This window comes from the organism of the source record quoted next, unplaced genomic scaffold (assembly GCF_019419815.1).
Source record: "Pyrus x bretschneideri cultivar Hongxiangsu unplaced genomic scaffold, Pyrus_bretschneideri_v1 Contig63, whole genome shotgun sequence".
Taxonomy (NCBI): Eukaryota; Viridiplantae; Streptophyta; class Magnoliopsida; order Rosales; family Rosaceae; genus Pyrus; species Pyrus x bretschneideri.
In genome coordinates this window covers 610,925-628,892 of record NW_025999802.1, presented here as the reverse complement: position 1 = coordinate 628,892, position 17,968 = coordinate 610,925, and the positions used below count along the sequence as shown (strand labels likewise).

The following is a 17,968-nucleotide window of genomic DNA, read 5'->3' as shown; positions in this document are numbered from 1 at the left end:
GTAATACGATTAATCATCATTTCCTCAATGATTTTATTTTAACATTCATTTTATTAGGCTTAACCGAGTTAGCTAAAACAACGTACCTAAAGCAACGTAATCTTCCTCTACACTAAACGTGCAAATCCTGATCTACATAATTTAGATTAATTTGGTAGAAAGACAATTATATTGTGATAAGAACTATGGTCTTTTATGTGAGATATATAGGCCGCTTTATTAACATATAAAAATGTGAATAATATGTCAGATGTGCTTAAAACCCAAATATTCTTTTAAAAGCAAAAGTTAAATGTGTTTGAAAAGAAACCCTAATGTGCATAGAAAAATGTATGGCAGAGGGCGTAGTCAGCAAAAATAGGAATTTGGTTTATGGTGTCTCTTAAGTTGGAAATTTCAACTTTTTATTTTGGGTATGGAGCTACCTCTCTTCACGGAGATCAATCCTCTATAACCTGTCCTAGATCCCTTTATAATAAGCCTTGCATGGTTATTGTTCTTTGCATTAGCGTCTGAGATCTCTCTTATCATACACAAGCACGCGCGCACACACACACACAGATCAAGCACACACTCATATACACACAAATTCAAATGGAGCGTTCAATGCGTCTTGTTTTGGCCTCCTTCGTTCTTGTCTTACTTTTGGTCGCTACTGGTAATTATGCCTCTTTTTAATAATTAATTTCTTATGATGTTTTGAATAAAGCATCTCATTCAACAACAAAAATTGATCTTCAGAGATGGGGACAATGGATGTTGAGGCAAGGAGCAAGTCAAGCAAGGTAGTTGAGGAAAGGACCTGCGAGGCTGCGAGCGGCAAGTTCAAGGGGTTGTGCTTTTCGTCTAACAACTGTAAACACACTTGCAAAAGGGAGCAATTCACCGGAGGCAAATGTCGAGGCTTCCGCCGTAGATGCATGTGCAACAAAAAGTGCTAATTAATTTATTAAAAAGAAATTTAATCTGTGTAGGGACCGTGCTTGTGTAATGAGATGGATTGATATGACCCTGTATTCACAGGGTTGCTTTTGCTAATAAATTGAATGACCCTGCATGGATCATTATTCTTATGTCCTGTGTAGTGTTATCACCACGCCTTACGTATTTTTAATTGTCTATTATCCTGTATGTTTTTCTTTAGAGTTATTATTAATATTCTTTATAGTCACCACATACTCTTCTTTTGTTTTATTGACTTTTAATTAAGAACAATGCACGATAATTATCATGAAATGCTAATAATGATTCTTTTTTTCTTTCCGTTTTGACAAGGCATTTGTTGAAAATATTTCACTTAGTGTATTTGTATTCAACACATTACATTAATTTGTATCACAAAGATTGTTAAGTCACATTGTACTTTTTTATCCACACCTTCTATTGTATTAAGATCTTCTGACTTTTAAACCAGTAATAATATATGTAAGACAAGGTGAGGTTGATGCTCAAGAAAAAAAATTAAGCAAAGGTTCGAAGTTGCTTATGCGACTTTTAAACAAAGAATTAATTGTTTATTTTTATTTTATTTTAGAAGAAATAGTCCTTTAAGATAAAATTTTCTTGATAACATTTTAAAAGACTCTTTCACAATTTTTTTCTTAGATCATCTCTTATTTTAAATACAAAATTTAAATTTGAAGGTTTATGTGGCACATTGATCTTTTTATAAATTTTGTTCTCTAACCGATATGTCAAATTTAAACTATTATTTACTTTTTATAGTTGTATTTAGTATTTTAAAACAAATATGTCAAATTCCATGTAATTAGTATTTTAAAACATTATTTACATTATTTACTTTTTATAGTTGTTCTCTAACCGATATGTCAAATTTCATGTCATGCCACATGAGAATTGATGTGACATCCCATATTGCCCAGGGGAGTGATCCTTATATGTATATTCCCATCCCTACCTAGCACGAGGCCTTTTGGGAGCTCACTGGCTTTCCATGGGAACTCCGAAGTTAAGCGAGCAGCGTGCGAGAGCACTCCCAGGATGGGTGATCCATCGGGAAGTTCTCGTGTGAGTTCCCAAAAACAAAACCGTAAGGGCGTGGTCGGGGCCCAAAGCGGACAATATTGTGCTACGGTGGTGGAGCGGGCCCGGGAAGTCGTCCCGCCCCGGGCCGAGATGTGACAATTTGGTATCAGAGCCTAACCCTGGTTGCGTATGTGCCAACGAGGACGTCAGGCCCCTAAAGGGGGGTGGATTGTGACATCCCACATCGCCCAGGGGAGTGATCCTTATATGTATATTCCCATCCCTACCTAGCACGAGGCCTTTTGGGAGCTCACTGGCTTCGGGTTCCATGGGAACTCCGAAGTTAAGCGAGCAGCGCGCGAGAGCACTCCCAGGATGGGTGACCCATCGGGAAGTTCTCGTGTGAGTTCCCAAAAACAAAACCGTAAGGGCGTGGTCGGGGCCCAAAGTGGACAATATCGTGCTACGGTGGTGGAGCGGGCCCGGGAAGTCGTCCCGCCCCGGGCCGGGATGTGACAATTGACATTTCGGTTGGAAAACACTAGTGATATGTATTTTATTACTATTATTGTTAATGTGGACTTTTTGACATGTCATTTGGAGATGCTCTTAAAACACTATCATATTTTTCTCTCACCTTTCTGCATGCTATGTGTGGTATGGCCAACGACGGATTTATAGGACTTCGTCCCAGGGTATTGCTATAGTATGAATTTATAAGAACTTACCTAAAATAATGATTCTATAAGACTTCGTCCCTGGGTATTGCTATAGTATGAATAAGACTTCATCCCTGGTATTCATCATTTCCTCAATGATTCTATTTTAACATTCAATTTATTAGGCTTAGCCGAGTTAGCTAAGGCAACGTAATCTTTCTGTACCCAAATGTGCAAATCCTAATCTATATAATTTAGATTAATTTGGTACAGACATACTAAAATTTTTGTAAAAAATAATTATATTGTTATAAGAATTATGGTCTTTTATGTGAGATATATAATATATATATCGCTTCATTTACAAATAAAAATGTGAAGCAAAAGTTAAATGTGTTTGAAAAAGAAACCCTAATGTGGATAGAAAAATGCATGGCGGAGAACTTAGTCAACAAAAATAGGAATTTCGTTTATGGTGCCTAAAGTTGGAAATCTCAACTTTGTATTTTGGGTACGGAGCTACCTCTCCTCATAGAGACCGATCCTCTTTAATCTGCACTAGTTCCCTATATAATAAGCCTTGCACGGTTATTGTTCTTTGCTTTAAAGTCTGAGATCTCTCTTATCATATAAAAGCGCACACATAGAAACGCACGGATCAAGCACACACACACATACAAACAAATTCAAACGGAGCATTCAATGCATCTTGTTTCAACCGCATTCGTTCTTGTCTTGCTTTTGGCCTCTACCAGTAATTATACCTCTTTTTAATAATTAATTTTTTATGATGTTTTGAATAAAGCATCTTATTCAACAAGAAAAAATTGATCTTTAGAGATGGGACCAATGGGTGTTGAGGCAAAGAGTGAGTCAAGCAAGGTAGGTTGTGCTTTTTGTCTAACAACTGTAAACACACTTGTAGAATGGAGCAATTCACCAAAGGCAAATGCAGTGGCTTCACCCGTACATGCATGTGCACGAAAAAGTGCTAATTAATTTGTTAAAAAGAAATGTAATATGTATAGAGACCATGCTTGTGTAATGCGATGGATTGATATGACCCTGTATCCACATGGTTATTTTTGCTAATAAATTGAATGACCCTGCAAAGATCATTATTCATATGTCTAGTGTAGTGTTTTCACCACGCCTTATGTACTTTTAATCGCCTATTATCCTATATGTTTTTCTTCAAAGTTATTATTAACATTCTAGATAGTCACCACGCACTCTTTGTTCGTTTATTGACTTTCAAATAAGAAAGAATGCAAGATAATTATTGTGAAATGCTAATAACAATAATTCTCTCACTATTTTGACAAAGGATTTTGTTGAAAATTTTCACTTAGTGTACTTGGCTTCAACAAATTATTTTAATTTGTGTCACAAAAATTATTTTAAGTCGCATTGTCGATTCCAGAAGTACTTTTTTATCCACATCATCTATTGTATTAAGTTCTTTTGATTTTTAAACCAGTAGTAATATATGTACGACAAGGAGAGGTTGATGCACAAGAAAAAATTAGGAAAAGGTTCGAAATTGCTTAAGCAACTTTTAAACAAAGACTTAATTGTTTATTTTTATTTTATTTTAGGACAAATAGTCCTTAAAGATAATATTTTCTTGATAACATTTTAAAAGACTCTTCCACATCTTTTTTTCATAAAACACTTTCGTTTTTTTTTTTTTTCACTTTTCTGCATAGTGTGTGTGGTATATATTGCCAAGGATGGAGCCACCTGGGGCCCAAGGGGTGGATGTCCTAACTCAGTTTTTTTTTGTGAAAAAATTGTACATATTGCATATAATAATTTCATGAGATAAAGCATGTTCAGCTATGAAATTTCTAAAGGATCAATTGAGAAATTGTAAGAAAATTAATGGATGAATAATAACATGGGTATTTTTGTAGAAAGAAATAGTTGATGGTATTAGTATAATGAAATTGTTATGCAACACTTTCAAAACTTGAAAATGTGTCATGAGATATTGTCATATGTTGTATGAAATATTTTACGGATTAATATATGTGCTTTGTTAATAAATTCTTAAGCTTTTTAATTTGTGACTTTATTTTTTAGGATGTCCTAATTCATATAGATCTAAGACTTCGCCTTTGATGTATTTCTATAATATGAATTTATAAGAGCTTATATATGCAAAGATATATATATATATACACACACACACGCACATGCCCTTTAAGGGAAGGGATCCCCATTTTTCAAAAAAAAATGGGGACACCCTCTTGACCATTAGATTTGGCTTTAATGAAATTATGTGGTTGAGATTAAATCACAGGCCACAGAATCTCAACCACAGGAACAATAAGATTTCATTAAAGTCAAATCTAACGGTTAAGAGGATGTCCCCATTTTTCAAAAAAAATGGGGATCCCTTAATTGTAAACTTGTTACAGATACATATATAAAAAGTGTTCCATGCGTTTTCTCCCAACTATCTGCTTCTTCCTGCTACTTTTGGTGGCAACCGGTGATATTTCCACTTGCTCGACCTTGTTAACTAACTTTATCGTTAATGTATATATTATTACGATTATAAGCATGCATAGTAACCATATTTGGTTTGGAATACTTGTGTAAAGGGACGACATTTGCGTAGGGCAGGACCTGCAAGTCTCAGAGTAACCGCTTCAAGGGAAATTGCATGAGTAAAAGTAACTGTGCTGTTGTTTGCCAAACTAAGCTCTTCCCCGGTGGCTGGTGCTGGGGTTTACACCACAGATGCATTTGCACACAAAACCGTTAATCAGTTAATTAATTAAACTAGTGATGAGCTGATCACTGATCACTTAATTATTAGTGGGTGCATGGACACACGTACTTTGGTACGAATGTGGAACTAACTAGAATAATTCACAGTTGGGTTGTTAATTAATATCGCATCTCTGTTATGATTTTATGCTTTTGTTTGTTAAGTATCATTGTTGTGAGTTACTTTGTACAGTATGCCGTACTGCGTAACTTCTTTATCTGTCATCAAATTTAAGTTTTTTAATGCCCTACATTTGAAATGCAATTAATCATCATTTCTTTAACGATTATGCTTTAACATTCATTTTATTAGGCTTAGCCACGTTACCTAAAAGCAACGTAATTTTCCTCTACACCAATATGCAGATCCTGATCTATATAATTTAGATTAATTTGGTACAGACAGACTTAAACTTGTGCAAAAAACAATTATTTTGTTATAAGACATATGGTCTTTATGTGAGATACATACATACATATATATATATATATGTGCCGCTTCATTTACATATAAAAATGTGAATAATAAGTCAAATGTGCTTAAAACCTAAATATTTTTTTAAAAGCAAAAGTTAAATGTGCTTGAAAAAGAAACCCTAATGTGCATAGAAAAATGTATGGCGGAGAACTTAGTCAACAAAAATAGGGATTTGGTTTATGGTGCCTTTTAAGTTGGAAATTTCAACTTTATATTTCAAGTCTGGAACTACCTCACTTTACGGAGACCCGTCCTTTTTAATCTGCACTAGATCCCTATATAATAAGCCTTCCTTAGTTATTGTTCTTTGCATTAGCATCTAAAATCTCTCTTATCATACACAAGCACACACACAGAAACACACGGATCAAGCACACACTCACATACACACAGATTCAAATGGAGCGTTCAATGCGTCTTGTTTCAGCCGCCTTCGTTCTTGTCCTGCTTTTGGCTGCTACTGGTAATTATACCTCTTTTTAATAATTAATTTTTATGATGTTTCGAATAAAGCATCTTATTCAACAAAAAACTTTGATCTTTAGAGATGGGGCCAATGAGTGTTGAGGCAAGGACTGAGTCAAGCAAGGCAGTTGAGGGAAAGATTTGCGAGGTTCCGAGCACCTTGTTCAAGGGGTTGTGCTTTTCCTCTAACAACTGTAAACACACCTGCAGAAAGGAGCAATTCACCAGAGGCAAATGTAGTGGCTTGACCCGTACATGCATGTGCACCAAAAAGTGTTAATAAATTTGTTAAAAAGAAAGTAATCTGTGTAGAGACCGTGCTTGTGTAATGCGATAGATTGATATGGCCTTGTATCCACATGGTTGCTTTTGCTAATAAATTGAATGACCCTGCATTGATCATTATTCATATGTCTAGTGTAGTGTTTTCATACATACTTTTAATCGCCTATCATGTATGTTTTTCTTCAGGGTTATTATTAACATTCCAATTAGTCACCACAGACTCCACTTTCGTTTATTGACGTTCAATTAAGAAAGAGTGATAGATAATTATCGCCAAATGCTGATAACAATATATTTTTTTCCTTTTTGAAAAGGCATTTTTGTTGAAATTTTTTACTTGGATTCAACACATGTCACAAAGACTATTTAAGTCGCATTGTCGATTTTAGATGTATTTTTTTATCAACACTTTCGGTTGTATTAAGTTCTTTTGACTTTTAAACCAGGAGTAATATATCTAAGACAAGGTGAGGTTGATGCACAAGAAAAAAAAATTAGAAAAAGGTTCGAAATTGCTTAAGCAACTTTTAAGCAAAGACTTAATCGTTTTTTTATTTTAGAAGAAATAGTCCTTAAAGATTAATATTTTCTTGATAACATTTTAAGAGACTCTTCCACATTTTTTTTCTTACAACACTTTCATATTTTTCTCTCACTTTTCTGCATATTATGTGTAATATTGCCAAGAACGGAGCCACCTAGGGCCCAAGGGGTTAATGCCCAAACTTCGTTTTTTGTGAAATTTTTTTAGATATATTGCATATTATAATTTCATGTGATAGAGTATTTTTGGCTAAGAAATTTCTAAATGATCAATTGATAAATCGTAAGAAAATTTATGGATGAATGATAACATGATTATTTTTATAGGAATAGATATTTGATGATATTGGTAATGAAATTGTTATGCAACGTTTTCAAAACTTAAAAATGCGTTGTGAGATATTATAATATGTTGTATGAAATATTTTATGGTTTATTATATGTGCTTTGTTAGTTAATTCTTAAGCTTTTTAATTTATGACTTTATTTTTAGGATGTCCTAGTCAAATCGATCTCAGACTTCGTCTCTCATGTATTGCTATAGTATGACTTTATAAAAGCTTATATATATATATATCAATAGTGTCATTCTAAGTTACCCTAAGTTCGAAATCTTAAGTGTAAACTTGTTATATATACATAAAAGCGTTCCATGCGTTTTCTCCCCACTATCTGCTTCTTCCTGCTGCTTTTGGTGGCCGGTGGTAGTATTTCTTCTTGCTCGATCTTGTTAACTAACTTCATCGTTAATATATATATATATATATATATATACATTATTCCGTTTATAACCATGCATAGTAACCTTATTTTGTTTGGAATAATTGTTTAAGGGACAACAATTGCTGAGGGTAGGACTTGCGAGTCTCGGAGTAACCGCTTCACTGGTGGCTGGTTCTTGGGTTTACGCCGCAGATGCTTTTGCACAAAAAATGGTTAATTAGCTAATTAATTAAGTTAGTGATGAGCTGATCACTTATCACTATCACTTAATTATTAGTGGATGCATAGACGCACGTACTTTGGTGCTAGTGTGGAACTAGTTGGAATAATTCACTGATGGGTGACTAACTGACATCGTATCTCTGTTATGGTTTTTTATGTTCATGTTTGTTTAGTATCACCGTTGTGGGTTACTTTGTACAATATGTCATACTGTATAACTTCTTATTTGTCAACAAATTTAAATCTTTGTAATGCCCTACGAAATACAATTAATCATCATTTCCTCAGGGTTCTACTTTAACATTCATTTTTATTAGGCTTAGCCACGTTACCTAAAGCAACGTAATCTTGGTCTACACCTAATGTGCAAATCTTGATCTATATAATTTAGATTAGTTTGGTATAGACAGACTAAAACTTGTGTAAAAAACAATTATATTGTTATAAGAAATATGGACTTTTATGTGAGATATATATATATACACAACTCTTCATTTCCATATAAAATTTTGAATAATAAGTCAAATGTGCTTATAACCCAACTATTCTTTTAAAAGCAAAAGTTAAATGTGCTTGAAAAAGAAACCCTAGTATGCATAGAAAAAAGTATGGCGGAGAACTTAGTCATCAAAATTAGAAATTTTGTTTATCGTGCCTCTTAAGTTGGAAATTTCAACTTTGTATTTTGGGTATGGAGCTACCTCGCTTTACGGTGACCAATCCTCTTTAATATGAGCTAGACCCCTATATAAAAAGCCTTCCATGGTTATTGTTCTTTGCATCAGCGGCTAAGATCTCTCTTATCACAATCAAGCACACACACAGAAACACACGGATCAAGCACATACTCACATACACGCAGATTCAGATGGAGCGTTCAATGCATCTTGTTTTAGCCATCTGCGTTCTTGTTCTGCTTTTGGCCGCTACCGGTAATTATACCACTTTTTAATCATTAATTTTTTATGATGTTTCGAATAAAGCATCTTATTCAACAAAAAAAATTTGATCATTAGAGATGGGGCCAATGAGTGTTAAGGCAAGGATTGAGTCAAGCAAAGCAGTTGAGGGAAAGATCTGCAAGGTTCCGAGCACCTTGTTCAAGGGGTTGTGCTTTTCTTCTAACAACTGTAAACACACCTGCAGAAAGGAGCAATTCACCAGAGGCAAATGTAGTGGCTTGACCCGTACATGCATGTGCACCAAAAAGTGTTAATTAATTTGTTAAAAAGAAATGTAATCTGTGTAGAGATCGTGCTTGTGTAATGCGATGGATTGATATGGCCCTGTAGCCACATGGTTGCTTTTGCTAATAAATTGAATGACCCTGCATGGATCATTATTCATATGTCTAGTGTAGTGTTTTCACCACACGTTATATACTTTTAATCGTCTATTATCCTGTATGTTTTTCTTTAGGGTTATTATTAGTATTCCAGATAGTTACCATGAACTCTTCTTTCGTTTATTGACTTTCAATTAAGGAAGAGTGATAGATAATTATCGTCAAATGCTAATAACAATATTATTTTTTTCCGTTTTGACAAGGCATTCTATTGAAAAAATTCACTTAGTGTACTTGGATTCAACACATTACTTTTATTTGTGTCACAAAGATTATTTAAGTCACATTGTCGATTTCAGATGTACTTTTCTATCCACACCTTGTCACATCCCGACCCGGGCGGGACCACTTCCCGGGCCCGACTTTACCATAGCACGATATTGTCCTCTTTGGGCTTACCATTCCCTCACGATTTTGTTTTTGGGAACTCACGAGTAACTTCCCAGTGAGTCACCCATCATGGGATTGCTCAAGCCCCCTTCTCGCTTAACTTCGGAGTTCCTACGGAACCCGAATCCAGTGAGCTCCCAAAAGGCCTCGTGCTAGGTAGAGATGGGAATATACATATAAGGATCACTCCCCTGGACGATGTGGGATGTCACACACCTTCTGTTGTATTATGTTCTTTTGACTTTTAAACCAGTAGTAATAGGAAAAGGAAAAGGTTCGAAATTGCTTAAGCAACTTTTAAGCAAAGACTTAATTGTTTATTTTTATTTTATTTTATTTTAGAAGAAATTGTCCTTAAGGATTGATATTTTCTTGATAACATTTTAAAAGACTCTTCCACATTTTTTCTGTTAAAATACTTTCGTATTTTTCTCTCACTTTTCTACACAGTATGTGTGGTATTGCCAACAAATGAGCCACCTTAGGCCCAACAAGGCTGATGCCCTAATTCAGTTATTTGTGAAAAAATTGTACATATTGCATATTATAATTTCATGTGATAAAGTATTTTCGGCTACGAAATTTTTAAGGATCAATTGAGAAATGATAAGAAAATTAATAGATTAATGATAACATGGCTATTTTATAGGAACAAATATTTGATGGTATTGGTAATTAAATTATTAAGCAACGCTCAAAACTTAGAAATGCGTTGTGAGATATTATAATATGATGTATGACATATTTTATGGATTAATATATATGTGCATTGTTAGTTAATTCTTACTTTTTAATTATGATTTTATTTTTTAGGATGTCCCGATTCATATAGATCTCAGACTTCATCCCTGATGTATTGCTATAGTATGAATTTATAAGAGCTTATATATATAACGATATATATCAATGGTGTCATTCTAAGTTGCCCTAAGTTCGAAATCTTATGTGTAAACTTGTTATATATACATGAAAAGCGTTCCATGCGTTTTCTCCCAACTATTTGCTTCTTCCTGCTGCTTTTGGTCGCCGGCGGTAGTATTTCTTCTTGCTCAATCTTGTTAACCTACTTCATCGTTAATATATATATTATTCTATTATAAGCATGCATAGTAACCTTATTTTGTTTGGAATAATTGTTTAAAGGGACGAAAGTTGTTAAGGGTAGGACCTGCGAATCTCAAAGTAACCGCTTCCATGGAAATTGCGTGAGTAAAAGTAACTTCGCAGTTGTTTGCCAAACTAAAGGCTTCACTGGTGGCTGGTTCTTGGGTTTACGCCGCAGATGCTTGTGCACATAAATAGTTAAATAGCTAATTAACTAAGCTAGTGATGAGCTGATCACTTATCACTTAATACGTAATGGGTGCAAGGACGCATGTACTTTGGTGCTAGTCCGTAACTAGCTGGAATAATTAACTGTTGGGTTGTTAATTAATATCGTATCTCTGTTATGGTTTTTAATGTTCTTATTAGTTAAGTATCGCCGTCGTGAGTTACTTTGTATCGTATGTCGTACTGCGTAACTACTTATTTGTCAACAAATTTAAGTCTTTGTAATGCCCTGCAAAATACAATTAATCATCATTTCCTCGAGGTTCTACTTTAATATTCATTTTTATTAGGGAACTTCAACGAAAAGTTCTCTGTACTGTTCACCTTAACGAAAAACCACATTTTTACATTAAAAAATCAATCCTTGTACTATTCACTTTACCCTTTATTTTGTCCTTATTGTTAAAACTCAAAGTTTTCAAGTCATTTTCATTAATTTTCATTTTTTATTAGACTTAGCCACGTTACCTAAAACAACATAATCTTCATCTACACCTAATGTACAAATCCTGATCTATATAATTTAGATTAATTTGGTACAGACAGACCAAAACTTGTGTAAAAAACATACATTGTTATAAGAAATATGGTCTTTTATGTGAGATATATATATGCCGCTTCATTTACATATAAAAATGTGAATAATAAGTCAAATGTGCTTAAAACCCAAATATTCTTTTAAAAGCAAAAGTTAAATGTGCTTGAAAAAGAAACCCTAATATGTATAGAAAAATGTATGGCGGAGAACTTAGTCATCAAAAATAGAAATTTTGTTTATGGTGCCTCTTAAGTTGGAAATTTCAACTTTGTATTTTGGGTATGGAGCTACCTCGCTTTACGGAGACAGATCCTTTTTAATATGCGCTAGACCCCTATATAAAAAGCCTTTCATGGTTATTGTTCTTTCCATCAGCGTCTTAGATCTCTCTTATCACACACAAGCACACACAGAGAAACACGCGGATCAAGCAGATACTCACATACACGCATATTCAAATGGAGCGTTCAATGCGTCTTGTTTCTGCTGCCTTCATTGTTGTTCTGCTTTTGGCCGCTACCGGTAATTATACCTTTTTTTAATAATTAAATTTTTATGATGTTTTGAATAAAGCATCTTATTCAACAAAAATATTTGATCTTTAGAGATGGGGCCAATGAGTGTTGAGGCAAGGACTGAGTCAAGCAAGGCAGTTGAGGGAAAGATCTGCGAGGTTCCGAGCACCTTGTTCAAGGGGTTGTGCTTTTCCTCTAACAACTGTAAACACACCTGCAGAAAGGAGCAATTCACCAGAGGCAAATGTAGTGGCTTGACCCGTACATGCATGTGCACCAAAAAGTGTTAATTAGTTTGTTACAAAAGAAACGTAATATGTGTAGAGATTGTGCTTGTGTAATGCTATGGATTGATATGACCCTGTATCCACATGGTTGCTTTTGCTAATAAATTGAATGACCCTGCATGGATCATTATTCATATGTCTAGTGTAGTGTTTTCACCGTGCCTTACGTACTTTTAATCGCCTATTATCCTGTATGTTTTTCTTTAGGGTTATTATTAACATTCCAGATAGTCACCACATACTCTTCTTTCGTTTATTGACTTTCAATTAAGAAAGAGTGATAGATAATTATCGTCAAATGCTAATAACAATTTTTTTTTTCCGTTTTGACAAGGCATTTTGTTTAAAAATTTCACTTAGTGTACTTGGATTCAACACATTACTTTAATTTATGTCACAAAGATTATTTAAGTCTCATTAATTGTCGATTTCAGATGTACTTTTATATCCACACCTTCTGTTGTATTAAGTTCTTTTGACTTTTAAACCAGTGGTAATAAATGTAAAACAAGGTGAGGTTGATGCAGGAGAAAAAAAATTAGGAAAAGGTTCGAAATTTCTTAAGCAACTTTTTAGGATAAACTTAATTGTTTATTTTTATTTTTTTTTATTTTAGAGGAAATTGTCATTAAGGATTGATATTTTCTTGATAACATTTTAAACCTTTTTTCTAGTTTTATTTGCCTATTGTCGTATATGTTTTTTCTTAGAACACTTTCACATTTTTCTCCCATTTCTTACATAATACGTGTGGTATTGCTATAGTATGCTTTTGTAAGAACTTATATTTATCAATATTATAATTCTAAGTTTCTAACCAACCCTAAGTTTGAAATCTTAACTGTATAAACTTGTTAAAAAGGTGATACGTATATGAAAATTGTAATTAGGTTTCAGTAATCTAAATTATGAAGCCGAAACTTAGTTAACAAAAATAGAAAGTTGGTTTACGGTGCCTTTTAAGCTGGAATTTTCAACTGCTTATTTTGGATATGGAGCTAAGCTCCGTTTTCGGAGATGGATCTTGTTTCTCTATATAATAAGCTATGCATGATTGTAGTTGTCTGCATCAGCAAAATCTGATCTCTAATTCATACACAAGGACACACGCACATAACACACACAGATCAAACATGGAGCCGTTAATGCGTCTTGTTTCACTGGGGGTATAAATATGTACAAACATTTATTAAAAAATGTTCAACCAAAAAAAAAAAAACATTTATTAAAAATGAAGTACTTCCACACATGGACGGAGGCCGCATATTTCCACTGGGGGTAGCTGCCCCACTCAACTCCTTTTGCGATGGAAAATTGCTCCAACTAAAAATATAAATTATCCGCTTACATTTTATATATAGTTTTCATACCCTCTCACCCTTCCTAGTCATGTAAGCTAATTGTTTACAATTTTAGCGTTCTAACACCACTTCTCCATAATCATGTAGTTGGATGATAAGTTGATAACATTTTATCAAATTTTCAATTTAATTTCATGATTCAAAGTTGCCCCCACTAGAAAATGTTTCTGGCTCCGTCCAGTCTTCCGTGACTCAAAAAGTGTTTTTCTAATTTATGTCAAACGTAATTAGAATCATCTTTTGTTGTTAGAAAGCACTTTTAAGCCTTCCATAAAGCAGACACGTCTCTTTTCTTAATTAATATGATTTTAATCTAAAGATTGAAGTAGTATAAGGAGTTTGAATTTGGCAAAAATGGGCCCAATGGCTGTTGAGGGAAGGATTGCTAGCTACGTCGAACAAGCCAGTCGAGAAAAAGGACGTGATAGTCTCAGAACAGCAAGTTCAAGGCAGTATGCTTTTTCACAAGCAACTGCGTAAACACCTGCAAATCAGGGCTTTAATGGAGGACAATGCCGTGGCTTACGCCGTAGATGCATGTGCGCTAAACGATGCTAATTTTGTTGCATATAATATTTTGGAATCTGTGTGGAAGTGATGAATCGGTGGACTGTGCTTGTGTGTAATGAGATCGATTATTGTACGTGGCTATATATTGGGGTTGGTTTTGCTAATCAACTAAATCACCCTGTTCCGACCGGGGTTCTTTCATCACTGCTTCCTCTTGTTTCTTAACATTCCTGTGTTGTGCTTAAAAAGATGTTTTTTTCTTTCTTTTTACATACACAAAACTAGTTTGAAAGTGTTTTTAAAATTACTTAAAGCAATGTTAATAAAAATATTTTTGAAACAAATCCTTAAAAATCCAAGTAGATCCTGAAATAGCATTTAAGTGCTTCCTGCAAGAAGAACATATCATGGTGCTTCATCCAAAACTCATTTAAAGTGCTTTGGAATCCAAAATTAATTTCACCAAAAGTGTTTTCAGTTATTTTAAAAGCATTTTCGCAAGCGGCCCTCTACCATAATAGTAAAGAGAAGGTTGCCTTGCACCATGATGTGTGTTCGAACCATGTTGACTTCCTAATCTAACATCTAATCTACAAATCTATCGTTTAACAAAAAAAAAAAACATAAACACTTTTAAACGAGATCATATTTAATAATATGATGAGTTATATGTCTCTAAATATCGGGGAATTGAAAACTTTGGAAATACATGAATGTGTATGAAATCACTAGCCCCAATCAATCTAATTCATGGGTTTAATGTATTGAACAATAATTGTCATGTGAAATTCACATACTTTTGTATTTCATGTATAAGCTAGTAAACGCATAAAAAATTATGAATTAGAATGGCAAGAAAATTATGTGAAGTTAAGGATTAATTGTCCTCGATCGTGTGGGAAGAAAGGACAGAGAAAGACAATTCACTGCTGCAAGTACTGACTCACTTATTCATTGAGCAAAGAAATATGCATGCATGGCTCCTATTATTTCTCTTTCTTTCCTTTTTCTCGTTTGTTTTGAAGGCATGGCCCTGTATCAACAGTAATATTACTATGCATTGCATGGCACATGCACATATCTTATCTTCTCCAGACTCTCCAGTCTATATTAGGCAAAAGCCAGGGCAATGGCAACGAACATACGCTGCAATTCCAAAAATCACCTCCAGCTGTCCAAGAAGAAGAGGACAAGTGTGGGCCATATGTATAATATATATATATATATATATATATATGTGTGTGTGTGTGTGTGTGTGTGTGGCGCTTCATTTCATATAAAAAGTGAATAATAAGCCAAATGTGCTTAACACCTAAATATATATTTTAAAAGCTAAAATTAAACGTGCTTGAAAAAGAAACACTAATGTGCATAGAAAAATATAATGTGGAGAACTCAGTCAACAAAAATAGAAACTTGGTTTATGGTGCCAATTAAGCTGAAAATTTCAACGAAATAATAATTTTTGTACAGAGCTACCTCTTTTTACGGTGACCAACACGCTTTAATTTGTCCTAGATCCCTATATAATAAGCCTTGTATGGTTATTGTTCTTTGCATTAGCGTTTGAGATCTCTCTTATCATACACAAGCACACACACACACACAAACACACAAATCAAGCACACACTCACATACAAATAGATTCAAATGGAGCGTTCAATGCGTCTTGTTTCAGTTACCATCGTCCTTGTCCTACTTTTCTCCGCTACTGGTAATTATATCTCTTATTAATAATTAATTTTTTATGATGTTTTGAATAAAGCGTCTCATTTGAAAAAAAAATTATCTTTATTTTTAATGTAATTCAATTTGACAGAGATGGGGCCAATGGGTGTTGAGGCAAGGAGCAAGTCAGGCAAGGCAGTTAAGGAAAGGACCTGCGAGGCTGCAAGCGGCAAGTTCAAGGGGATGTGCTTTTCGTCTACCAACTGTAAAAACACCTGCAAAACGGAGAAATTCATTGGAGGCGAATGTCAGGGCTTCCGTCGTAGATGCATATGCAATAAAAAGTGCTAATTGATTTGGTAAAAAGAAATGTAATTTGTGTGGGGATTGTGCTTGTGTAATGAAATTGATTGATATGACCCTATATCCACAGGGTTGCTTTTGCTAATAAATTGAATGACCCTCCAAGGATCATTATTCTTATGTATTGTGTAGTATTTCACCGCACCTTACGCATTTTTAATCGCCTATTATCATATTTTTCTTCAGGTTATTGTTAACATTCTAGATAATCACCACTTACTCTTCTTTTGTTTACTATCTTTCCATTAAGAAAGAGTGCATGATAATTATCGTCAAACACTAATAACGAAACTTTTTTGCCGTTTTGACAAGGCATTGTTGAAAATATTTCACTTAGTGTACTTGGATTCAACACATTACTTTAATTTGTATTTCAAAAATTGTTAAGTCACATTGTCAATTTCAAATGTACTTTTTTATCCACACCTTCGGTTGTATTATATTCTTTTGACTTTTAAACCGGTAATAACATATGTAAGACAAGGTGAGGTTGATGCACAAGAAAAAAATTAGATAAGGTTCGAAGTTGCTTAAGCAACTTTTAAGCAAGGACTTAATTAATTGTTTTTTACTTTATTTTAGAAGAAATAGTCTTTAAGATAATGTTTTTTCTCGATGACATTTCAAAAGACTCTTCCACATTTTTTTCTGAAAGAAAAAAAAAAAAGAAAACACTTTCAGATTTTTCTCTCCTTCTCTGCATGTACGTATGTGTGGTATTGCTAAGGATGGAGTCACCTTAGGCTCAAGAGCCGGATGCCCCAACTCAGTTTTTTTGTGAAAAAAATGTACATATGGTAATTTCACGTGATAAAGCATTTTCAACTATGAAATTTTCAAATAATCAATTCAAAAATCGGAAGGAAATTAATGGATGAATAATAAGATGGATATTTTTTTAAAAAGATATATTTGATGATATTGGTAATGAAATTGTCATGCAATACTTTCAAAACTTGAAAATGCGTCATGGGATATTGTAATATGTTATACGAAAATTTTATGGGTTAATATATGTGTTTTGTTAGTAAATTCTTGAGCTTCTTAATATGTGATTTTGTTTTATAGGATGCCCATATCCCATATAGATCTCTGGCTTCATCCTTGGGTATTCCTATATTATGAATTTATAAGAACCTATATATATCAATAATATCATTCTGAGTTACCCTAGCTAAGTTTGAAATCTTAACTACAAACTTGTTACAGATACATAGAAAACGGTCCATGCGTTTTCTCCCAACTACCTGCGTCTTCCCGTTGTTTTTGGTGGCCACCAGTAATACTTCTTCTCCCTCAGTCTTGTTACTCAACTTCATTGTTAACAAATATTATTACGATTTTAAGCATGCATATTTACCATATTTTGTTTTGATAGTTGTTTAAACGGACGATGGTTGTTGAGGGTAGGACCTGGAGTCTCAATCTAATCGCTTCATGGGAACCTACGTGAGAAAAAGTAATTATGTTGTTGTTTGCCAAACTGAGGGCTTCCCCAGAGGCCACTGTTGTGGCTTAAT

At 34.0% G+C, this 17,968-nt stretch overlaps 2 protein-coding genes across 3 annotated transcripts; both read left to right on the top strand.

Moving 5' to 3' along the window:
- The first annotated feature begins 508 nt into the window (after positions 1-508).
- Positions 509-1,073, top strand: LOC125471952 (defensin-like protein 1). The gene is made up of 2 exons (XM_048572924.1): positions 509-658; positions 742-1,073. The coding sequence occupies exons 1-2, from the start codon at positions 595-597 to the stop codon at positions 939-941; spliced, it is 264 nt and encodes an 87-aa protein (XP_048428881.1). The 5' UTR covers positions 509-594; the 3' UTR covers positions 942-1,073.
- Positions 511-16,568, top strand: LOC108865314 (defensin-like protein 2). Of its 2 annotated transcripts, XM_048572925.1 has the most exons (3): positions 511-576; positions 16,021-16,131; positions 16,237-16,568. In XM_048572925.1, the coding sequence occupies exons 2-3, from the start codon at positions 16,068-16,070 to the stop codon at positions 16,434-16,436; spliced, it is 264 nt and encodes an 87-aa protein (XP_048428882.1). In that variant the 5' UTR covers positions 511-576; positions 16,021-16,067; the 3' UTR covers positions 16,437-16,568. The 2 variants fall into 2 exon arrangements, with proteins under 2 accessions (XP_048428882.1, XP_018501966.2); XM_018646450.2 differs by lacking the exon at positions 511-576 and having other exon boundaries at positions 15,980-16,131.
- Positions 16,569-17,968: the final 1,400 nt, after the last annotated feature.